This window comes from Pseudomassariella vexata, assembly GCF_002105095.1.
Source record: "Pseudomassariella vexata strain CBS 129021 chromosome Unknown BCR38scaffold_11, whole genome shotgun sequence".
NCBI classification, from domain to species: Eukaryota; Fungi; Ascomycota; class Sordariomycetes; order Amphisphaeriales; family Pseudomassariaceae; genus Pseudomassariella; species Pseudomassariella vexata.
The window spans coordinates 271361-295702 of record NW_024467966.1 but is presented as its reverse complement, the minus strand read 5'-3'; the positions used below and the strand labels follow the sequence as shown (position 1 = coordinate 295702).

The window sequence follows — 24342 nt, the reverse complement described above, 5'->3', positions numbered from 1 at the left end:
GCAACTTCGTATTACGATGATTACTCCAAGGCGCCTTTTACGAAATAAGTTAGTGCTTACTAGCCCCAGTGTACAGCGAGTTAAACAACTACAAGACCTTCAAAATCATTCAGTGCTTAAGGAACGACGTACTCCTTGCAATAGGAGGACTGGAATCGCACCTTATTGTAAGCATTTATTACGAGAAGACCGCCTGGAGTTTCGAGTTCTCAAGAGCGTCGTCGGCTGGACCTATTGAGAACGTGTGGTTTTGGATGCAAGACTGGCTATTGAAGCATTACGACCTAAGTTTTGGGCGTAAAGCAGCTGGAAATGGCTATTGTAGCTGCTTGGCAAGCCGTACCAGAGGAATTGTTAGAGGCGTTAGCAATGTCGATGCCAAAACAAACGACTGCAATGGGTGCTTGAGTATGACAGCAATTTATGTCGGTTTTGACTTGTATGTACCTTTTCATAGAAATTTGTATGTGTGGTTACGTCTGGAGAAAATATGGAACAAAGAGGGCTATGTATTGCACTAACATTTGAAATGCTGGAGGAGGTGTAGTGATTGGGTTGCAACTTGGGATCCCATAGTGGAGTCAACTTAGGCAGATCTCATATCCCGTAATCAAGGTCGCAAGCTCATGGGATATGTCATGGTGGATCTTTACTATAATTTCTCAGGAGCGTTGCCAAGGGGTTGATGTTCCCCGTAAATGGTTTCATCCAACTAAGCAACCTATGCCGTTTCGTAACCGCCTTCGAGCATCGTCTCATGCTACTCGTTCCAGAACAACAACAAGGCAAGGCAACTCCGGGTTGGGCAGAAATGTTGGCATAGAAAAGCACCCGTGATATGACGTAGCATATAGCCTATGCCCCGTCAGGTAACTGGGCAAGGTTAGCAGCCTGAAGTACTTGGGGTATGTAGCATCGAGGTCTGCGAATAACAGACAGACGGCGTCTTGGTAAATAGCAGTCCTCAGTGAAGGCCCCGTCTTGGGCAGCCATCGCCTTGCCATTACTCGACTGACTTGCTTAGACTTCTCCCGGGCGCTCTCCGAGCTCTCCGATGCAATATCAACGGGCATAAGGCTCCACCGTTGAGCATCTAGACGGCAAAGAAAGGAAATACTCAGCATCGATCCTACGCGTAAGTTCCAGATCGCCGTCATCAAGGGGAGGCGGTCGTTCCCGTGGCTCGCCCGAAGGTTGTCCCTCACTGCATACGCGTAGAGCAGACGCCCGACGGGTTTCACCCGGGGGCGTAGAGCTGCAACCATGCAACCGCCTGTGCTATAATACTTTCCGCGTGTCGGATCAGGGCGATGGCATCTTCGTCCCCTGGCTGCCATTGGACCATAAGTGCCTTGCAAGTGCCGTTGACGTTCAGGGGTCTTGACGAAACGACCACGATGTCCCTAGATGCCTTCCCAGACGTTGATGCGTTGTTCCCATTGAGATTAGGCCGCGCCGTAGAGCTTTCCTGGGTACTGAACACTGGAAACAGCTACGTGACGATATAAGATGCGAACTGGTACTTCGGGGTACGTTGGCTTGGCTGGGACGACACCTATCGGCAAGATTCTTTCGCTTGGCTTGGCTTGAGACTCGCCCTGTTTCTCCGACTGGCTACCCTGAGTGTGACAAAAACAAGAGGCACAGAAATGGTGTGACAAGCTAAGAAAAACGGTGTCTGCCACATATTTTCAGTAGATGCCCAGTAGAGTAGTCCGCTCGTATCCGGTTTTGTGGTTCACTCTTGCATTTTGCAAGAGCCGATGTAAGACGACCTTGGAGAGCCAGACTGCTTTCTCACGTCCACTTGCAGGATAAATCCAGTTAAGTCTAATATCTGGTTATAGGTGGGCATTCATGCTTGCTGCTGATATTACACAAGCCAGGTGCATTAACTCAGAACTTGTACAACCTCAACATATTGGCAACTCCTGCGCCCCTGGTTTACACATGTCGTGAAGCATCAGAGCAGAAAGACAAATAAAGCGAAAATATGGATCCTGTTCCGTGCTTTATGATTGGGGATGCTTCTATAGCCAAAGTTATTGTGGGACTATGCCTTGATAACTTACTCAAATACACTAAGTTTATATGCCGATCGAAGTCATCAGTCATATTGGTCTCGTGTTCACTTCGTGTTTATTTGATCACGGTCTCATGAAAAAATAGACCTAATCACACCCGGATCAAATGCATTGAACTTGACCCACTGTAAGCTAGTAAGCTTCACTGTAAGTCGGGTTGGGCTCCTGTGGATCTGAATATTCTTTACTACCAAAAACTAGACATTACGCTTGCCATAATGCTGAGCAAAGCTCCCCCGGTTACACTCGATTCAACTCGAACTGACTCATTGTAAGCTAGTCAGGTTCGCTACGAATACAGTCAGATACTGTTGGGCCTCAGTGTCCCCTGAGAGTCTCCTCTTGGAAGAAGCTAGACATGCATTGCACACTCACCGGAATGCAGAGTGAGCTTCTCGATTTAGCCCAATTGGTTTGAAATGAATCCTTGCATGATGAACTGAGTCATTTGAGAATACAGCTTGGGCAATCATGGCGAGTGACGCGCTGTTATGTGAGACCCAAATTTTCTTCTGGAAAGGGGGCATCTAGCTACGATTGAGAAATTAGGAAGACCTCACCTCGCTATCGTATAGATCTCACTGGATATAATCTATGGAAAGACTGTCAGGTCTGAAACAAAAATAAAACCTATATGGAAAACCACAAGGCCCAGTAAAAAAAACTAATAATACACAATACATCTGGTAATATTGAAACGCACGAGTTTCCTAACTGAACTTTGCGTACCTGTTATGACCAAATTGTATAGTCCAGCACTTGACCCTAGCAGAATTTCTAGTACTTAAGTAAGCAATTAATTACCAAGCACATACGGAGAGTACGATTATTGCGAGTTATCTGGTGAAGTTGAGATACTGTCAAGTTTGCATAAGTGGATGAAGTTACTTCGAGTTCATTGGAAGATGCTGGGCATAAACGGACCCTATCAAAGCGTTGTCCTTCGTTTCTTCATCTTATCTATATTTATGACCGTGAAGTTGCCCCCTTTTGGAGACGCGGTCAAGCTTGGAGGACAGAGCCAGCGACGATTTCGAGTAGAGGTATCACGTACCACGTCATATTAAATCAAATACTAACTCTGTGTGTAAAGGGCGCCATTGACCGACTGACAATTCCATGCCATTCCTCATATCCTATCAAAACCCGCGAGCCATCGCTTAATCTCATTCCACAATTCCAGTTCAAGCCAAAGACCCCATTGGATCCCACAACGGCAAAACGACAGGTTCCTTCTTAAGCACATCCTTGACCTCCTTTACCAAGAACCTAGGATCGATAACAGCCTGGTACACAAATTCGTCCATCCAGCGGTCCGACATGACAAACCAGCCCTTGTCGCCGGCCGCCTCACCCCAGCTGTTCTGCACTCTCCACCTGACGCTTTTACCTTCGCCATCCACATGCACCGCCGTCAAAACCATAGCGTGCGTCATGGCGGACTCGCCCACGCGTAGCCGCGCCGCCTTGTCCAGGCCAAGCATGTTGATGTTGAAGCCGAGCTCGTAGTCGATGAGATTCAGGTCCATGATGCCCGACGTCGAGTTGCTGAACTTGCCCACGTCGGAGCCGAAGAAGACGGGGAGTCCGGCCTTGAGCATGGAAATACAAGCCTGCTTCAATGTTGGGATGGACACGTTGATGTAAGTGATACCCCTGCCGCCAACAATATTGCCCAGCCGGTCGACAGTCATCAGCGTCAGGGGTTCATGCCGAGGGTCATGGACGAGCGAAACCATGCTGGAGATGGCTGAATAGTTGGTGAGACGGAATTCAGGAGACGCGATGTCCTTTGCGAAGTCCAGGGGCGACGCGCGAACGCATCGTGCCTTGCCGTTCTTATCGATGAAGTTCCACTCAAACTTGTCCGTGGAGCTAGGGGGTGGACCAAGAGTAAGAGTCAGGATGAGATGGATCTCTCGCATCATCTTCTGCTTGGTAACAGCCAGGGTTGCGGCTGTTGTGGTGGATGATTTGAGCAGCTTTCGCAGGGTGAGTGCGTACTCACGCAACTTGGCGATGACGATGTAGTTCACGGTGCCGCTCGACATAGCGTTGTAACTGTCGGGATAAAGAGCTTGGGGAACCAAGCCGTATTTCTCGACCAGATTATAGACTGAAAGGGTGTCAAATAGCCAGTTAAAATCAAACTTGGATTAAGAATATGCCCTTACCCATGTCCCATTGCCCACCGTCGGATACAGGCTCAGCTAGAATGCGCTGCACCAGTCTGCTCTCGAGATCTTCATTCGCAGTATCAATGATGTTCTCAAGAAAGTAGTTTGACTTCTCGAGCTTGTCCCAGAAGAACAAGTAAGCCTGCGACAGCTCGAACGAATCAAGATTGTAGCGCTTCATGAGCGCGACACGAAAAACGTTGGTGGAGGCGAACAGCCAGCACCGGCCCGACGAGCGCTGGTTCGTGATGGGCGCGCCCTCGAACGGGATCTTGATATTAAAGACCTGCTGATCCTCGATCTTGGCCGAGCGCTGTGTCAGGATCTCCTTGGGGTTGTTAGCGCTTAGGGCCGAAAGCGCCAATCTGTTGCCAGCCACAGTCACATCAGTGTCGGTACTACAGGAATGGACACGCATGATTGTAGACAAGAGAGCAAACAAACCTATTCTTGGGGTCGTCGAGGAGCCTCGACTGCCACGACGCCATGAGGGAGACAGGGAGGCCCTCGGCATGCCGGTCGAGGCGAACATCGCGGCTGGCCTTCTCGTCGCCGACGTGGACGAATTCATCCTCAGCCGAGTCTTCATTCAGCTGATAGGATTGAAGACGCTCCAATACAGCCTTTTCATGCATTGCAGTCTCGGGCGAGACCTTGGATGGGTACGCACCCATGGCTACCTGTACTCGAGTACGGAAACGAACTATATCACTAACGTATTATGGGAACAAGACGTGAACAACTGGAGACGCTGTTTGACGATGGCGAGGACGCGATCTTCTCAACTACGAAATGGAAAGAACACGGCGCTGAAGATGGGCAGCTTATGTTGAAATATCACAAGCAGATGTTCAGTCAAGCTGGATCAGCTTCCACGCATGAAGTGGAGAGGTTGCGACACACGCCATACCCGCGGTAGCAAGTCATGCATCTTATCTTGTGGGGTTTGTAAGTCAGACATCGCAGCTAGCCATTGCTCGATCCTACCGATAAGACCAAACATTGACGTGATTGGCTGAAGCTATGAGACGGGAGTTCGCCGGATCACTTCTGCGCACCTTGATGTACACCTTTGCACACCCTCTCCCCCCGGCCCCCCCATGAGCTTCACACCGTATGTCGGCTGATCATCTGGAGTGAAAACGCGCTGGCGTTCATACACGATCAGAAACTCAATTCAACGCATTCATGACTCGCGGGGATGAGATGAGCGAGAGTGACACAAACATACACTAAACACCTCACATTCGATTACCCTCATGTACAGAGCTACCTAATCTAATAAGTACTTGGCAAACCATCCTTTTCCAACCTCCATTAGATCATCAACATTGCCCTCTCTAGTACATAAACGAGATTCTCATGTGCGCAATACTAACTCACTTCCACTTATACCCGTACACTATGAACGACGAAATGATGCACAAGCTTATAGGCGAGATCCATGGACCGTCTTCATGTCGACGACGAGCTCACGGCCATTGTCAGCAAGGACAAGCACGCGGACGCTGCCACGGCCCGACTCGAAGGCTGTGTTCAGGCGGTTCCAGAGTCCGGATTGGTCAATAACGGGGAGGCCACTCTTGACGTCGCCAGTCTCGGTCATGGCAATGACCATGCCATCCTGCATGTCGAGAACGCGGTACTGCTTGAAGATGGGGCCGAGCATGGTTTGGACGACGACGCTGGGGGCCGGGTTGGAGACCGAGGACGACTCTTCGTGGAGCTGCTTGGTGAACAGGTCGACGCCGAGGTAGCGGTGCTGGCCCGTGGCGGCCGACGTCGAGATCCGGATAACTTGGCAAGGGCGGCCTTGGAGGATAAGGATGTCTCCCATGCGGATGTGGTGGCACGGGATCGTCACCGTGTTGGGGACCGGAGCGGCGGGCGCTGAGAATGTGTGAGCCAATGGAGCAACATACGTGGGAGGGCCAGAAGGGTCACGAGTTTCCCGGACTTCCGTGATCTCGATGATTTCCTGTTTGGGAGGGTGGTGGTGCATCACTTTGTCTGCCAATTTATGGAGACCATGGCGGAACGAGTGGTAGTGACCTGAAGATACACGTGAATAAGCCACTTGGCCTGGTATGTTGGTGGGAGGGAAATGGGGGTAAGAGGGGAAGGAATGGTGCTCAAAGCTTACCATCTTCGTCGTAGTAGCCCATCTTGGATTTCTGGTGAGTAGAGTTGTGGTGAGGGGGCTCAACAGATTCTTGGATGACCTTGGTGTCCTTGTGGTACGAAATAAGGGCCTTGGGGGTGTCGACTTTACTTTCCGAGATACGAACCTTCTCGTAGACGGGACGAGAGTGGTCGGATTGGGAAGCGTCGAAAGTGCTTTCGGAAACGCGAACCTTCTCGTCGTAAACGGGACGAGAGTGATGAGAGTTGTGGGAGTGGTGGCTGTGGACGGTGAGGCCGGTGCTACTAACCTTCTCGTCGTACGTGGGACGAGAGTGCTGGGAGTGTTGAGAGTGATGAGAGTAAGTAGAAGGGGCAACAGAGCTTCCGACCACGGTTCCGATTACGCGGCCTTGTTCCTTGTAAGCCGGCTGGTATCGAGAGCGGTATTCACGTTCGATCTTGTCAATGGCGTTGTAGTGGTCGTGGTGATGGTTGTCAAACTCGACGTGTGACTCGTGTGCCTCAGTGAAAGAGCTGTCGGGGTAGTGAGAAGGCTTGCGAGCAGGTCTGGAGAGTTGAGCGTGTCAGTCGAGGTCTTTTAATACAAGAACCGTGTCATGTTGACTTTTTTGTCAACAAAGCTTGCGAACACTGTCCAAGCGCCAACATGGATTATAGGGTCCACCGCTATCCCATAACAGACCACAGTGGGGGCAGTGAAGCTATGTTCCAATCCACTGGCGCCGCCCATGGAGATCCCAAGGAAGGCCAGCTCAATAGTTTCCGAGGCTGATCTCCAAGGCCCTCACCGCCATGAGGGATGGATAGGTATATATATGTGACCCAATTCGTCATTTGAAAAGTGAAAAATAAATAATAGCTACTGACCTGCGTTCTTCGTAGTGCTCGCGATGGACACCGGGACGGTGGTAATGTTCCTCTTCACGTGTAATACGAACCTCTTCTTCGCTGAACCGTGGCTCCTCGCGAGGAGGCAGGGGGGCAGAGTATGAAGAGTGTCGACCTTCCCGTCCGGCTTTCTTCTCGGGGAGCTTGATCTCGACCTCTTGATGGGTCTGAGTGGTGGTCTCGACCTTTTCAGCCTCTTTGTAGGTAGAGGGGAAGATGCTGAAGGGAACGGGTATGCGGGCTTCAAAGTCCAGGTTGGCGACCTTTGGGCGCGAGAGTCCTCTCCTCGACAACCTTTCGAGATACGAAAGGAAGACAAGAAGATTCCTCTTGCTCTTCTTTCTAAAGAGAAGAAAAGAAGGGAGGAGGAAGCGGCGGGTTGGACGCGCTTCTTAACTCGATTCTTTCCGGCTAAAGGAAGACGTGGGAGGAATTGGGCTGAAGTTGGGGGAAGTGTTGAGTGAAGCGGTGCAAGTGGTTATTGGAGAAGGAGGAAGGAGGAAATGCAACAGAGCGGGCGAAGTGGCAGTGGTTTGGGGTTTTGTGTGGACGAGTTGAAGGGTGGCAGCTGAATGCAGGGTTCTAGTGGCCCGTTGTTGTTTACGACGGGTGGAGCTTCGAGCTGCAACTTGTTTATCCCAACCAGAGAAAGTTAGGAGGCTGGGGGAGATGTGGACCTGGGCAGAACCTGGCGAACCTGGCGAACCTGAGCAGAACCTGGCGAACCTGCAGATGGCGAACCTGGCCTTTCCGAAGCTCCTCCACACAGTCTATCATGTTAGTCGCGGGCACGCATCTGGACGGTCGCCTAGGTGGTCTAGAATTCAGTTTGGACAGTTAACACCATCTTTTTCGGTTCTCATAAAGGTCCATTTTTGCTAATCGAGATGATGGTGGGCTCAATTGGCGGACTGGCACCTCGAGGCAGGCATTCAATTGAGTGAGTGCACGTCAAACAAACTCTTGCTGCTTTGTCGTCCTGTCAGATTGTAGGTTAGCTACCAAGCTGTCACCCCTAGGGGCAAGTGGCCGCCGTTGGCAGCTCTTCGCGCCAACAAAGTGTCCATTTGAACCATTGACACCCTCGGCACGGCGCCACCAGCAGCTGTCACACTCAATTGAATTCTGTCATATCAGATCAGCAGCACTCGCCCTCCGTCGCGCCTCGTGTTGCTGGTGCACCGTGCTGTTGCTTCTACTAGCCCGCACTGAGACGACATAGGCTTCAGCGGTGGTTGGGCTGCAAGTGGATCTCAACTTGGCATGGCTGGGAGGCAGATATCGCCTGTATGAGCCTGTAACTTGCTCTTCAAGTGGCTGGGTATCACGGCTGCTGCTGACCAATTCATCACTAGTCTTGCTAATCCCCAACCACGTCGTCGAGGCTTGCAGACGGTGAGAAAGCATCTTCCATGGAACGCACATCAGCGTGGATCCCTCTCATTGGGTTGATCCGTGCAACACACCACCACTCATGCGGCCCCGACCTCATAGCGAGCCTTCGGACCTCGTGGTCCCCCATCTTGCCGTCTGCTCCAAAATGGAGCTCCCACAGTGCACAGGACAGGTTCCACAGATCTGGTGCTGTATTGTCTGTGATACGATGGCACGCACCGAGTCGATCGATGACTTTGGTTTAAAGAGTATTCCTTCGCATCTTCGCCCATTTTCCATCTCCATACGCGGCTGCAAAGCTAGCTGTTGATTGCTACCGTTCATGAAAAGCTCCAATTCGCCATGACCCCTGCGAAATCAGGCTCGTTGCTATAACAACCGGGGGGTGTGAGCGCACTAAATTTGTGTCGAATGTTTTGGATCAGATCCAAATGCGGAGACTCGGGTATTGTCAATTGATTACGACCTTGGCTTCATCGACTCGAAACTCATTACTCCGTTCACATGCTAGAATCGACCTCACCGCAACAAATTTTGACAAGTCTGCCAGGGTGTTTAAGAAGAATAACTAGCGATAATTGCGTTGCGTCTTTATTGGCGAGGAAATCAATTGAAACGAAGCCCCGCGTACCAAGTACAGCAAGGAGAAAACAACTCTCGTAACCACTCCATATCATCTGAGTACCGTCTTGGCAGCTATGTGGACCCAGGACGGCCTCGTTCTGCCTAGGTACTGAAATTACCTGTGCGAACCTAAACATAGTTTTCGGGTTTCCTTCTTTTCTGGACCTCTCCAAATGCCAACAGGATTGGAATCCTACTTCCCGGATTGTGAGAGCCCATGTGGGGCATCAGATGTCGTAATGTGATATGATACCAGCCTTTGCTGCAAACAAAGAGGGTGTTTGGTCTGTCATGAGTGAGTTTGATACCGTGTTCATAACAAATAATAGTCTCATGACAAATGTCTGCTGGATAGAGTCTTGGGGTTCTCTCGGAAGGTCTAATGTTCTCATTCTGTCACAGCCATGCCTCGCTCCTCGGGGAAAAACCCCCATGTAAAAAGTTTGTCATCTGACAATATGATATGTTGAACGCAATGTCACTATTGCAATAGACTTTACAGTCAAAGGATAATCATTACTTGACTTGGAGATAAGCTGGGAATCCAGCCGCAATATTTGTTTTTTCCGTGCAGTTGTAAGAGACCTGGCTGGGCGCATGGTCGATCATAACAACTTTAGAAATCCGAGATTGACAATTGAGAACCTTCGCCACGCCGTCTTCTATGGTAAAGAGACTAGTCACATCAGTATTGCTAAACATCATTAGCGACTTCAGTTGATTATTGTCGTCTCTTATTTTTCCTGTCAAATCTTCAGTTCTATGAAAACCGCGGACCAAGCCAAAGTGACGAGACGTCAATCGGATTGCTCCAACCACCCAGCTCCCAAGCCCATCGACGGCGAAAGCTCGGCGCCTCTTGCACCGAAAGCCTCAAGGAGTTTGAAGATGGTACACCATGTTTGATCGTATCCTACCAACTTCCCACGTCGCCCTTCGCCCTCTGTCTCTCTGTACACGAGTATTTGTAAAGAACTCTGTGATTATACCCTCATATATGCCCTTGCCGTTCCGCTATGTCTTTACGCTTTCCGTTCTTCGTGGAAAAAAACCTTTGGTGACGAATTTCAAACTGGGTGTAATGAGCTGTGGGACCAACCATGTCTTGCTTAATGGTCCCACTAACAAACCCACGCTGCTTTCCTACCGCGAGCCTACTGGCTCAAAACCTGCTCCTTCTCATTCATCTGAATCGTCCAATCCAGGTCTTTCATCTATACCAGCTGTCAGATCTGTTAGATATCCAACCAACCCCATTAGATTCGGGCCAGGTTGCGTGTTGGGTTGAGTTTCCTTGCTTATCTGCAATTGCCGTATCTTTTTCAGGGTGAAGCAAGCTGAGATGCTCCAAAGACATGTTTGCTGACCTGGGCGCGTTATAGCCTTGATGTCTAGTTTCGCTTCGAAGTACGATACCCAATCCAGTCGGCGCTCTCCTGTCAACTGGAGAATTCGTAGCTTCGGTGAGCGCCCTAGGAAATCGCAGAGATGACCACGTCGTTGTATCTGAGGATTGCCGATCTCAATCCGCAGTCGATTATGTTGAGTTACAGCGATTTGACTGTTGGTTCTGGCCGAGGCTTCAATATATCGCTTAGCTCGCGTGCTAGAGTCAAGGAATTATAACTGCAATCCCGTTGGAAGACCAAAGTCCGGAATTCTGGGGGTGTGAACCTGCCGACGGCTCGAAGCCAACGCGATAAATCTAAATTTTTAATCGTATTCAACTTCTCTTAAATATGAAGACCAGATACTGAAGCAATCAAATCAATGCTTGAGGCGACCGATGGTGCCCAGAGCTTGTCCAAGGCCTAACATATTACAAGAGCATTTAATACACCAAATACTTGAAGACTAAGATAGATTAATCGGCATAATGCAGATAAAGGCACTTCAGAGGAAGTTGCGAGAGCATAGTGAGTGGCAAAGCGTTACTGTGTAAGATGCACTAATATCCTGGGCCAGAGGTTGTCTCTCCCCACGATCTTGGCAATGGGTAACACAGTCGTGTTACCACCAAACTGACCCCAGACCTAGCAATATATCTTTAGAGATAGAGTAGGCAGGGTATTGACAGGTCTCTAAGGTATCCGAAATATTTATTCTCCGGGGGTCCAGGAATTACGCTCGAGGGGGGCTTCGTCGAGCTTGCAAATCTTAGTTGGCCCCAACACTTTTCGGATATAAGTATAGGGTATTATTTGGGATGACACTCAATAGTTGATTAATTCGAACTGGATTTGAAAACAGACTTCCCATGAAAATGGGTGTACAGCAAGGTATCTGGTATGATCTTAACTTGAATACACATTGTTGAAAGCTACCCCGGCTCTTGTGTGGTACGTTGTCATCTGTGATGGGGCCATGTCTTGGCAGTCAGATCGTCTCCGTTGCCATGACCCGTATAGCATAGTGTGGAGGGACACGATAACCTCAAAATTATGCGAAAAGAATAAAACTCCTTAGGCCTGTGTAGTGGTGTTAGGCTCTGTAGATCGTCTAATAATGTATATTGTTTGTGCTGCTAGATTGAGCCCTGTCTTGGAACTAGTATCAAAACACTGTGAAATACTAGACTGGCTAGAGTGACTATGAACATGTCACTTAGATCTAGGGAGGGAAAAATTCTTTCCTCTATAGCCTGCTAAAGGGCACCTGTTGCTACATGATCAAGACCCAAGCCTGCAACAATATGTAAGAATTGAGATCAGACACTTGCGAGCGTCGGTTAACTGCATCATCAAAGTTGCCAGTGAAAGTCTATATAAGTGTTCCTGTACAGTCAATGTTCCTGAAAACTCGGTAAGCCTACCGTAGATTCCCAATATAACTGAAGGGAAGGTGCAACCTGTTTAGAACTCGGAAGGATCAATGTATCCCAAGGTGACTGACTACCCAAGAACCATTTCATCGGCAATTTCTTAATATCAAGGTCAAAGGGTAACCCAGTACATGTGGCCATTCTGGTCGTTCATATGACGGAAAATTTCAAATGCTTAGCAACTTGCTGAATGACAGCATCCCTCACCGCACCATTACTTAGGAACCAACATTGTGATTGCTTTGTCTCACGACGCGACCGTCCTTTCTCCTACGAACAGCAACAGCGCCCTAAGCGTATCTTCCCTTCGAGATTTCTTGGTCCCGGAATCACTGCCCATTCCTTTCCCGCTCACCCAAAAATCATCCAACACTTCATCTTCCATCGTCCTCCACTCCAAATCAGAAGCAGCCTTGCTTACCGACACAAGAAAGGTAGGTCACATACCGCGTGTTCTAACTGATGTTCTGTTCATTATTCTCCTCCTTTTTTAACCTGTTGAAATTTTCAGGACTTGGATAAGATCTTCAGAGGGAAATCGCCACGCGTCGACGTGAACAGAAGTCAGTGTTACCCCAACTCATCGCACCTTCCTTGACCCCTAATTACAGCATCGAAATACTTGTCCCATGCACGCAAACATTCAGTGATGAGTACTAATGTGATTTAGAAGCAGAGAATCGACCTGAAATACCTTCGCAAGACACAATGGCCTTGGCGTCTCCTTCGGCGTCTCCTTCGCTGTTTGGGAGCAGGCTTGCTCCAACGGCAACGTCGTTCGAGTCTCGTCCGGCTCCCATCAACACCAGCAAGATTATGGATGCAACTTTTGTCACGCGCTCGCCTCCTGACGTTAGTCGCAATGCCAGCGTCGTCGGTCTTTGCGCCATTCCCTGCGAGCGAGCCGGTGCAGATGACCTGGGTTGGCACATCGCCGACTTTTTGGCCTTCAAGACGCTGCTCTCGCCCATTGTCCGTCCGGCTGCCCAGACTTGGATTTCGCACTGCGACGTTGCAGCTGAGGTGAAGAAGAACCCCGAGAGCTATACGCATGGTGGACGTGTTGTCGCCGCCGCTGCCAACAACAAGGTTGGATCAGAGAACGGCAAGATGTTCGACGACGAGATTAAGATCCACGTCGAGCCGTCCGCTACCAAGTTGGCAACTAAGTTCCAGATCGAGGTCTATCAGAGAGCTAAGCGCGCCCGAGAGAACAGGCAGCCCTTGATCATCATCATATGTGGCCTTACAACTCTTGAACAGGACATCTATTTTGGAGACCAGAAGTACAGCGTTTGTGTTACGAACGAGCAGCTGCGCGTTGCCATAGGCTCCGATGTTAAAGCCACGCTCTTAACTCCTTCTTTGACGTCGGCTGGCTGGCAGGTCAACCCTTCCATCAGCCTGCAGCCCACCTTGCCGTCAATCTCAACCCCAATAAAGTTTTTGGCTAAGCAATGCGGTGGCGTATTTTCAAGCTTTATCAGTCACGAATTCCTCAGCTGGAAGTCGCCCTTCATCGATCATGATCGGGTGGACGAGGAAGTCAAGGCCACTGAAGCCTTCCCAGGTCCTCCGAAGCTGTCTGAGGAGCAACAAGCTGCTCGGGAGGAATTTCGAGATCAGCTCCATTCGCTTCTTGCTGCGCGACTGATGCGTCATCATGATGACCATACCTTTTCCTTCGATAGCACGGAAGATGACTGGGATCAGCTCATCGGCCCTCGCAGAGGCCAACGGCTTGAAGAATATGCACTGCAATGGCGTCAGCTCGACGACGCGACGACAGAGACCGACCCTCATCGACTTAAATTCCTTGGAACTGCCTTTGGCGGTCGTAAGGAATCGCAATTGAACCATATCAAGCACCTGGTCCAGGAGTCGTTCTCCTCGTTTCCTGGATACTATGAGAGCGAGTTCGGAAAGCGCCTTCTGTCGGAGGCTAAGCAATTCCCGGGAGACAGTCATCCCAATGAACTCGACTGCCGCGCGATGTTCAACACTATGGAGCACCGGATGTCACAGGTTTATCTTAGTGACCTTATTGTGAAGTATGCCGGCTTGCATCCGGCATTCAACCAACGATGCCGCGATTGGGATGAGCCTAAATGGACCCAGGTCGCTACGGAGGATACCAAGCGCATCGCAAGCGAAGTTTTTGGCTCCATCATCCGGAACCTGCCTTCGATCCAGATGCCCCTTGGACGAAATGTCAACTTGCAAAGCAAGTTACATGCCCCTTATCGAGTACCGACCTTCTATTTGGCTGCATCTTTGGCATTGCGTTACAATGCCGGATCTCAGCTTGAAAGTGCTCTTGATGGGCTTTTGAATCGTAAGTTATTTCACCCATGTAGTCTGCGCTCATTCTCCAATTGGGCCGTATTGACTAACATTCTCAGTGATCGACCAAATCAGAGACCACCAAGTTACCTTGTTGATGAGCAGCCCTGAGCTTGAAAAGAAGGCCAAGGCTTGGCTCGACTCAGTTAACGTTGCTGCGCGTCAACCTCGCACGAACAGTATTCATCAGTTCAGCAATGGCACTGCTAACCGCTCCGCTAACGGCCTCAATACGAAGGAGATGGATGAGAATATGAAGCTGACTGAGAGCAACGGCTCCATTGCGCTGAATGAGACGGTTTACACCTCGGTCGGACATCCTAACGATATGTCATCGAAGGAGAGGGTTGTGCACGTCGTCATGACTAACGACGAAACCGGCCTTCGTCGGCCCCTTGCGACCACTATGACTACTAACAGTGCCGCTGCTGATACTGGTCGGGAGTCTTGCTCGCGTAGCCCAGCCGAGGCCACAGGTCAACAGGAGGAGGTGAAGATGCGGGGGACCTGGGTGCCTCCACACCTACGCCATAAGATTCCAGTAAAGGCCGAGCCTATGACAACTGGATCTTTTACTAGCCAGACCGCGGGAAACGAGACCAGCCCGGCACCGCTCGGAGGTCCCTCTGAGGAGAATCACGAGGCTAGCACCATCCAATCTGTTCCGGCAGATCACACTGAGGCTCAACTACAAGAGCCAGTCAGAGCGATCGCGTTTGGAAACCGCCTTCAGTCCAACCAGAAGCCCACCCCCGAAGCCACGGGTTATGTGCCTCCTCATCTGCGAAATAGAGCGATCGCGTTTGGAAACCGCCCTCAGTCCAACCAGAAGCCCACCCCCGAGGCCACGGGTTATGTGCCTCCTCATCTGCGAAATAGAGCACCTGGCTTCGTTCCTCAAGTCTCATACCGCTAAAGAGGCGATGTTGTTTGGCGATTAGTATTTTCCACGTGTGTTCAGGAAAGACCTGCCACAATCGCCATCGGAATACCTTTTCCTTCTACACCACAAGCTCATGACCTCATGTCACATGGGCATGATCAGGGCATACGATGACTTCAACCTTTTATGCCGCTACATGCCGAGATCTCCTGATGAGCTTAGGCTTGCCATGGCGTTTTCACCAACGATGGAAAGTCTTCAACGACTGACAACCTGGAGAGATGATCTTCGATCTAGACTTGATTGCATCATTTCCACGGTAAATGGAAGACAAGACTGTTCTGGATTGAGATAAACTCAGAAATTGGCGAGGCGAAATACGAGAGCATGATGCGATAATTTGCTAGGGAAGGGAGACCGGCCGAGAAGAATGGCTATCCCAGTAGGTAATTCATTAGCCTCGCTGAGTCCATGATTCCGATGATTTGTGTTAAAAGATCCTGCCTTGTGACACATCTTGTAAAGTCAGTAAATACCACGAACCCTTCGGGATAGTCCCTGTTACCTTAAGAGAACCTTATGATGCGCTGCTGAAGTCCATGTTAAGAAAATTACGTTCAAAAAAGTCTGGCGCACATGCACCCCACTTCCGAGGTCCCTACCATTCAACACCATCCATAGTTACCAGCTCAATTGCTTAGGCAGTCCTCAGATAAGTTTAATAATAATACGTTCATCTTTATGATCTGTTTCTGCTCTTCAGTATTGTGTATACTTGTCGCGTACGCGACGTAGCTCTCTGACGCGGTTAACAATGGAGTCGAAGGGCCTGTGAGACTACCAACGACGCCTCCGGAATCTAGTCTCTTAACGTCTCTCTGTTAGCCTTGTTATCCTTAGAGAGCATAAGTTAGGGTGTTTTTTTTATGAATTTAGGCCTCCATATGGCGCTACAAATGCTCGATTAGTGACTGATCAGGACTGTGAGCAGGCTAATCGATAGTCTATATGCTGTGGGCTTCTAGCCACTCTTGTGAAGACCTGTAAGTGCGCCTTCTAGCGTTATCTTGCTGGAAAAAGTCGCATGGAGTGTTGATACGTGATCCTAAGGAGGGTGACTCTGTAGCTATAGATAAAATAAGGTGGGGAGCCCAGGAGGGCCTTCGGCCAGCCAGATGGCTTAGCTAACCAAGCTTCCCCAATACAACATTTACACCCTATTTGCACTCGCATCAAGTGTACACTGGTAGTGAGACCTCCTGTAGGGCCCACGTCTACCGGTGTGACCTCTCTGTGAGATGGCTGTGACTTTGAAGTCGCCAGTCCAATTGATTGTTGTTGTTATGTGGAAGGCCCCCATCAGAAGGCTCTTCGGCACTGACCCAAGTGGCTGGTAATCTTAACCCCACTCTATTGGTGACTCACGTGACCATTGTATCTGCCATCTACGACTGGGAAGAAAAACTGTTACGCGCTGCGCACGCTACGTTAGAATTCCGCTCTATAATGGCGATGTTAGAGCCCCCACCTTGTATATGGCCCCCTGAATTATAATGCTAATAGCCGGCTTGCCGTGATCGGTACCGTTAATTATTCGCTTATCAAATCGCTTATTAGGCATTCGCTAGACCTAGCCGGCGCTAGAATTCGTCATATTTTGGACCGTATATTCGGTACTAAAGATGTCCGTCAGCCAGAGCACATGATTGATATTTATATACAAGTCCTCGGTGGATTTAGTTAGGTCTTTAAGGGGGGCTTCTCCCACAAAACTACGTTTACGTACTAATGGATATATCGCACTAAAGTGCAACATCTCAGGAATCGCAGTAGGTTCACTGAGCTTGAGTTCACTCTGAGCAACGTCGGTGACTGATTACCGGTGACTGGTTATCGGCATGAAAAATTCCGACTCGCATGGTATTTACACATATTCTCGAATCAGCGTAAGTTACATTATCATCTCGAGGCAAAACTTACCTTGACACGTTTGTTTTCCATCATTGATATTTTTAACTGTCCTGGCCCTGACCTATAGTCTTGGGCGGTGCCCTCTCGCCACTCTGGAAAACGAACAAAGCTTCGTCCTTCCCCGGAAAACTGGGCAAAGGCACCTGGACAACTTTCGTCCACCCCGGCTGCTCACGCTCCATGTACTCATCTATACTCATATTCTTGAACCCTGTGTACCCGTTATGATTCTGGGTACCTACGACAGCGACGGTATCTCCTTTGTATTCCCTAAGCAACCCCCTTGTAAAGCCGCCCTCCTGCCCACCAGCGATGCCACCCCCGACAATGGGGTACACAAGCAGGAGAACGGCGTCCCTACCACTATCATGGCTGCGTATATACGCCTCGCCATCTGCAATTTCCGTATCGGACACCCAACTTACCCGCCAACTGCTCTGCGCATTGTCTACCGGCTTCACGACCAGCCCGTACGCCCGTAGCATGAACGCCCAGTACCCGTTTCCGCTGCCCATATCCCAGATCTCTCTACCCGCGGCGAGGACTTTTAGTATGGACAGCGCCTCGTGCGAGGGGCATACGCACCCAAAGTGATGCATAAACACAGGTAAAACATGGTGCGAGCCTTTGAGGGCTTCGGAAGCCGGGCAAGGGCCTGCCCATTCCAGGTTCACACAGGCCCAGGAGATGAAGTCGAGATAGGGATTGGGCGGCGCGGATTTTTTGGACCGCGGGATCTGCAGTGCGGGGAGGAAGGGGTGCAGATATCTTTTTGTGATGAGGTAGGATGCGATGGATTGGCGGAGGGAACCCTTTCTTGCGTTCGAGGAGAAGGTTTTGAGAATGTTGGGGGTTAGAGTTTGGGGCGCGAAGATGGAGATGTAGGTTTCGATGTCCTGCTTCGGCGGCGGGGGCGGGGAGGGGTCTGGCAACTCTCTTTGCTGTTGTTGTTGCGACTGCTTAGGGATGGCTACCGATTCGGGCTTTTCATTGGCGGAAGGGGGTTTCGGAGAGTAGTACCAGACGTGCAGGCCATTTGCGTTGCCTAGAGAGATGACATATTGGACTTGTGCGAGGGAGACGCTCATGTTGGCGTGGTATGTGTAGCTGTCGCGCGTGGGTAGGGAGAAGGCGGTTGCGATGGCGGATGCTAGGTCATTTTCGGCGAGGTGGGCGGCGACACGGGCGTGGAGCTTGGTGTCGGAGACGTACGCCGCTGAATCCCAGTTCGAGCCTTCGCAGGGGCGGATGAACGGTTTGGAAGATTTAATCGGAGACATTGCTGGGTATAATCGTACAATTACCCCAGCTGATCCTCAAGAGGCTTGGAGAGTTTCAACAGTTGTAGGTTTCACTCAGAAGAGTCTAGCTTAAATAGGGATACAGGGATACTTTAATGACGTATTAGCTAGAATTCAAAGCAGATTGACAGGGGTAGTTACTACCGTACCTCTAGGACTCGACGTCCGAGTTGACCAGGGGGTCCAACTCTGACCCCTATCACACCAAAAAGATACTTCGATATTGGGAACGACCAGCAACTTGTATATGACGGGTTAGTGGTTAGGTTTAGTCCGGGTTGTCACCATGTTCAACAACTCGCGGCTCTGAACGATACCTGCCTAGCCAACAGCAAACTCAGTCCCGCCGCCACGTTCTGCAGGATTGATAATATAGGACGGCAACGAGGAGTTCAAGTTTCCCCATACGCTATATGTATCGGGCTCGTAGAAGAAGTACCATTGCCTATCCGGACGTATAGCCCAAGCTTCACGAATCATAGAGTACATCTTGGCTTTACCAGCCGCTTCCAGATCGATACGCGAAGTATAGGTCCCACTGGGATCGTTGCCGCAAAAATTAGTGAGATGGTTAGGAAAGGAGGCGCACACGGCGTGCATCAGATAAAATTCTTGTTTCAGAGGCAACGGTATGGAACGGCTCGTTGTTTGCCATTCGTAGATATCAGCATAACCAGGATGGTTGTCTTGATGGTACTCCCCATGTTGGGCGCGGTCAGTCCACAGCATACTGGCGGAATAGAGGACGGCGAAGGTAAGTATAGAACAAAGGTAAAAAGAATTGTTGCATAGACCTTGTTACATTGGATGGCTCTGTCATTGATTCTGTACCTGTCTACTGAATCCATTCCCGGCTGTTCGTTCCCTTTACCTATGGTGACGGTGGTGCGGAAGTGATGACCAGGGATACTTGCAAGTCGCTTGGCCTCACCGATGGTTTGGGGTTTATAGCTACAAACACCGGTAAGTTTGTGGCCCTTGGCCGCTTCCAACCGTTGGGCAGCTCGTTACGTCTCGTCTCACCAAAATGTAACATCGTCCACGGCAGTTCGTCTTTCCTCTCAAGCCGACTGGTGAAGTCTTCTATATATTTAGTGATTGAGTCTCGTCAAAGCATGTCGAATAAGTCCACGGCTCGTACTGGGTTTCTGAGGTAAGATATGAGGTTTTTGCTGAAAACAAAAAAGACGAATATTACTCGTCTATCATAACAGAACGTCGACGGCAGTTAGCGGGCAGTTTTACACAGAACGCACGCAATCTTCCTGGACCACAAACATGGTGGAACGAAGAAGAGGATACCGGACGTGTGCGACTAGCCTTACGGCCGACAAAGTAATATTCGGCGGATGTCTCGTCAACCTTGCAAGCAAGCACCCATGAGCCAATGGGGCATATTGAAAGCACGTTCATGAAATTTCAACGGGTAAGTCGTCATTTCATCGCCATATTTCAGTATGGTATGGTGCCGTGCCGCAATATTGCTGACTGTCTGCTAGTTGAGAGATGGACAAGCGAGCTTGATATCAAATTAGCACGTTATGCTGTCATCAGAACTGCGACCTGCTTGAGTAATCTTAAGTGTGCGGCCGGTACTCCTTGACTAGGTGAACTGTCGCGATCACTCTTAAACCTGCATGCATGTTTCAAACGTTCTTCTTTCCCAAGTCGTCGGTACCTCAGGACATGGTGTGATTGGTCTTTTGCAGACTGGCAGCTATGCGGCTCAATGTAGCCGTAGGAGAAAAGAACTTGTTTGCAGCTTGCAGAAGCTCATCACGATCTTTGGGCCCAAATGGATGTTTTCCCACCTCGGTTACCGTTCAATCATTTTCCACTTTCCCAAGATGCAAAGGGATGTACGTCGGAGAATGGACTGCGGCTATCCGTCAGGTTGGTCTGTAAGAGGAGCCGAGGAAACGAAGTGTGACTTGGGCGGCATGCCTTCCGTGGCGTAAGAGGTCAGCAGTCTGAAGCCCTTGCCTCCAAATAATTGTTTGCTAACTGACCCCAAAAGAATACTTCGATAATATCTACGAGGTTCCGATCTGAGGCCTTCCCATGGCTAGATCTGAAGCCCCCTATACGGCTATTATACATACTGTACCCCTGTTTCAATGCTCGTTGAGCCGTCATCAAGTTCAGATCGATTGGCACTATTGGGGATGAACCATTATGATCTGATAATTGCGACCTACTCCTCTTGGGTCTTTACAGTCGACGGGTATCGCTCATGCAGACAACCGAACAAACCACTACGACGTGTTTCAGCAACACAAGATGTTCTAATTTGTCCCTAGCCTCGTGGAACGTGGGTTATTGTGGCGTTCGCTGAGGGGAAGAATATGGCGATTGAAGAGGGATGTCGTCGTGGCAGTCTCCGATAACCGCAGATACTCCTAGGTTTCTCTCGAGTTCGTCAATATTTTCCACCGACTATGAAACCCTCCATATCCCCATAATTGACCCTGGGTGATTACTACGAAATCAGCCTAGATGTCTTACTTTCAAGAACTGCAACATAACAACAAGACAAGAGGATAAAATATTGTTGCGTGGGTCTCTTCACGATGGCAAACTTTCGCCATGGGTCAACCGTCATCGCCCACCCAAACGCTCACTACTTTGGGGGCAACATAGACCCAAACTTTCGCTACCTTGGTTACCAGTCTGATGTTCCCCTTGCATCAGCCGAGCCTCAGCAGATTAAACGTACAGACTCTTCTAATACGCACTTTTCGAACGACGAGGAGGCTGCGTCAGCGGAGGAGCGCCATGCGCAAAACCTGAGACTCGAGACACGGTCGGCGCCGCCAACATCTTTCAATTGTGGAGTTCGCCTGGCGCTCGATACGTCACTCAAAACTCCAACAGAACGCCAGGATCGCCCCCTGTACCGCCATATCGACGATACAACCCCCAAAGCGGAGCAGCTGGTATGGTCGTACACATCTGCACAACTACCACGATTAGCACAGCCAGGCCCAATGAATCGTGAAGACTTCCCATTCGATGAATTAGTCCACGCTGAACCGACACCCAAGAAGCGGCGAACGGAGACCGGTTCTTCTTCTCAAGTCGATATCAACAGTGTAAGCCCTACTGTCGAGTCGTGGCTCGCCTCGTACGCACCCAGACCGCCCCCCACCCCTGTGTTAGGTTTCAACAGTGGCAACGAGGCCAACACCACCAATGTCTATCCTACGGTAGAGCAGAATATTCCTTGTCGCCCAGCCTCTTTACCTTCTACTCCTGGGCCGGGGCTGAACGGCAACGAATTCTTCTACGATTCATATGAGGGCATGACGGAGGAACAGCAGGCGCAGGAAGATGCCGATGCAGTTGAGCAGGCCGAGGGAGGAATCATCGCTGATCATGAGTCAGTGACCGATGGGGGATACGAATCCGATACGGTGTCGAGTGCTTCGACCTCGATATCATCCAGTGTGAGAGACTTTTCATTCGAAAATGGCAGGCGCTACCACAAATTCAGGGAAGGTCGCTATAACTTCCCCAATGACGATAGCGAGCAGGAAAGGGAAGACATGAAGCACAAAATGCTCACCATGCTGTGTCAGCAACTCCACTTTGCTCCCATCGGAGACAGCCCGCACGAGATCTTGGACATAGGCACGGGAACAGGGGCGTGGGCCATAGAAAGTATGATCGGACCCCAGCTTTCGCGGGAATTGGTTGTGGCTAACACGATGGTTTCCCACAGTGGGTGATGAATTCCCAAGCGCCAATATCCTGGGCATCGATCTGTCCCCAATCCAACCTGACTGGGTGCCACCAAATGTACGCTTCATGGTCGACGACGTGGAAAGCCCTTGGTTGCATCCTCGGAATCACTTCGACTATATCCACTCCAGACACACAGTCATGGCAATCAGAGACTGGGAAGCGCTGTTAAGGAGATCCTACGAGTGAGGTTTCTCCAATTCCCGTGGTATGAAACAGAGGCTGACAATCTTGTGCAACGACAGACACCTCAAGCCAGGCGGGTGGGTGGAACTCCAAGAGATCTACCACTTCCCCATGAGCGAAAACGACACAATGGGCGCCGACCACCCCGTGTACGAATACTGGAAGCACATCGGCGACGGCCTCGCCGCCCTGGGCGTCCACTTTGAGTTTTCCGGCCACGGGCAGATTGCCGACCTGATGCGGCGGTGCGGATACATCAACGTAACGGAGCGTGTCTTTCACGTCCCCATCGGCACGTGGCCCAAGAACCGGAAGCTCAAGAGTGTTGGTTTGTATTGGAAGACGATTTTATTGGATGGCGTGCAAGCCATCGCTTTGGGACCCATGATGAGGGGGTTGAGGTGGCCTCGGGAACGGGTCGAGATATTTCTCGTGGCTGTGAGGAGGGCGTATCATGATAATTCTTGTTTGATGTACATGCCTCTGGTCTGTGTTTATGGCCAGAAGCCACACCGGAATCTTGTGCATGAGAATGGAGGAATGAATTAGCGGCGGTTACACGAAGGGAGTGGAAGAAAACCCATTGGCTGCATGGGGCTTGCAAGTTCTAAAGGGGATAGTCTTATCCGAGGAGGCCTTTGGAAGAGCCGAAGTACTCGGGGCCGGCCAAGCTGAAATGCGTAGGGTTGGTGCTGCAGCTGACTGCGGACCTGCCTGGGCTGTTAGTAATTGCTACCTAATTCTTTTCTCGCAGTCCAAGCGCAGCCCCATCAAACTTGCAATGCTTCAATTGGACCGGCTAATTTGATTGATACGCAATAAGTTGACTACGGACAACTTTGTTAAGCCTTCAAGGTCTGCCGAATTAGGCATAGTCATGGGCAGTTGATGTGATGTCGCAGATACCAGATGGCCGAAACAGGAAAGAGCAGATCCCCGCCCATGGCCTGTGGCTTCCCTTATGAATCCGTCCAATACAACCTGATCTGGAAGCGACGGTGGTGGCACTCAGCAAACATTGCTAGCGTCAAAGTTTTTCACACACTAGGATTTGGGTTCTGGTTGGAACAGGCTGGCTTCTAAGTTGCCAGAAGTAGGCCTTATAGCACTGCAGTGATACCCAAAGCGGCGGATGACAGCATATGTGACTAGGGTTCTACGAATGCATCATTCCTTCCGCTCCTATCTGACAGTAAGCACCCTTCAACTGTAATAACCACAAGAAACTGTGCTGTCCTGGTGCAAAGATTCCCAGCCTATTGGGTCCATTTGACAGGCCCAGTTGGACAAATCCGACCATCAGACGCCACTCACGATATTCGACGATAGCCGTGTCTTATCATCGCGCCTCTTCCCTCGTTGCAGGGAACCAGGTCTTGCATGGCGGCCAACCAGTAGACCGTCTCCCGACCTGCATACACCAGGGCGCCTTCGGATGTACAATTCCGCTGTCAACTCAACGATGTCATGCACCCCATTTCAAACAAGGTTAGCACTGAATGCTTTATATAAGTTGGGCTCTTTGATTTCTACCTCAGTTCCAATGAAGGCGGCTGTGTACCTCAATCGGCCATGCCGTGTCACGGTATAGGTGAGCGGGTGGTCTGACTCCTCACTTCGTGCCTTGAGCCCGGGAACGAATTGGACCTTTCACGGTTTCCATATACGACTTCCGCAAGCACTCTGCCGACTACTAGAAGACGGCCTGTGAAGCTTACCAACGGCTACCTCCATGGTCCTCCATCCAACACAACGTCGAGTGCCACCGCTTCTTTTCATGGAC

The 24342-nt window shown here is 50.2% G+C and overlaps 6 protein-coding genes across 6 annotated transcripts; 2 read left to right on the top strand and 4 right to left on the bottom strand.

Moving 5' to 3' along the window:
• Nucleotides 1-3268: 3268 nt before the first annotated feature.
• On the bottom strand, nucleotides 3269-4896 carry BCR38DRAFT_459638 (peptidase C1-like family protein; the record flags this gene model as incomplete). Its single annotated transcript, XM_040862311.1, has 3 exons — nucleotides 3269-4200; nucleotides 4259-4626; nucleotides 4706-4896. 3 exons carry the CDS (start codon nucleotides 4894-4896, stop codon nucleotides 3269-3271), a joined length of 1491 nt encoding a protein of 496 aa, XP_040712815.1.
• A 794-nt stretch (nucleotides 4897-5690) lies between these two features.
• Nucleotides 5691-7575, bottom strand: BCR38DRAFT_348622 (uncharacterized protein; the record flags this gene model as incomplete). Its single annotated transcript, XM_040856439.1, has 4 exons — nucleotides 5691-6313; nucleotides 6405-6549; nucleotides 6694-6939; nucleotides 7270-7575. Coding segments are annotated over 4 exons (1320 nt in total), but the record flags the coding sequence as incomplete, so codon positions are not given.
• A 4908-nt stretch (nucleotides 7576-12483) lies between these two features.
• BCR38DRAFT_526185 (uncharacterized protein) lies at nucleotides 12484-15879 on the top strand. Its single transcript, XM_040865344.1, has 4 exons — nucleotides 12484-12568; nucleotides 12646-14469; nucleotides 14537-15246; nucleotides 15334-15879. The coding sequence occupies exons 2-4, from the start codon at nucleotides 12843-12845 to the stop codon at nucleotides 15391-15393; spliced, it is 2397 nt and encodes a 798-aa protein (XP_040712813.1). The 5' UTR covers nucleotides 12484-12568; nucleotides 12646-12842; the 3' UTR covers nucleotides 15394-15879.
• Nucleotides 15880-17372: 1493 nt separating this feature from the next.
• On the bottom strand, nucleotides 17373-18611 carry BCR38DRAFT_349277 (uncharacterized protein; the record flags this gene model as incomplete). The annotated part of the gene is made up of 2 exons (XM_040856479.1): nucleotides 17373-18227; nucleotides 18306-18611. The coding sequence occupies 2 exons, from the start codon at nucleotides 18609-18611 to the stop codon at nucleotides 17373-17375; spliced, it is 1161 nt and encodes a 386-aa protein (XP_040712812.1).
• A 342-nt stretch (nucleotides 18612-18953) lies between these two features.
• BCR38DRAFT_411728 (uncharacterized protein) lies at nucleotides 18954-19361 on the bottom strand (the record flags this gene model as incomplete). Its single annotated transcript, XM_040858604.1, has 1 exon — nucleotides 18954-19361. The coding sequence occupies one exon, from the start codon at nucleotides 19359-19361 to the stop codon at nucleotides 18954-18956; it is 408 nt and encodes a 135-aa protein (XP_040712811.1).
• A 2573-nt stretch (nucleotides 19362-21934) lies between these two features.
• Nucleotides 21935-23108, top strand: BCR38DRAFT_459635 (S-adenosyl-L-methionine-dependent methyltransferase; the record flags this gene model as incomplete). The annotated part of the gene is made up of 3 exons (XM_040862310.1): nucleotides 21935-22292; nucleotides 22354-22558; nucleotides 22619-23108. 3 exons carry the CDS (start codon nucleotides 21935-21937, stop codon nucleotides 23106-23108), a joined length of 1053 nt encoding a protein of 350 aa, XP_040712810.1.
• Between the last annotated feature and the right edge of the window lie 1234 nt (nucleotides 23109-24342).

Coding starts and splice junctions, on each gene's coding strand:
- BCR38DRAFT_526185 (XM_040865344.1), top strand. CDS start 12,843: ATGGCCTTGGCGTCTCCTTCGGCGTCTCCTTCGCTGTTTGGGAGCAGG. Junction 14,470..14,536: donor TCTTGATGGGCTTTTGAATC/GTAAGTTATTTC, acceptor TAACATTCTCAG/TGATCGACCAAATCAGAGAC. Junction 15,247..15,333: donor CCCCCGAAGCCACGGGTTAT/GTGCCTCCTCAT, acceptor GCCACGGGTTAT/GTGCCTCCTCATCTGCGAAA.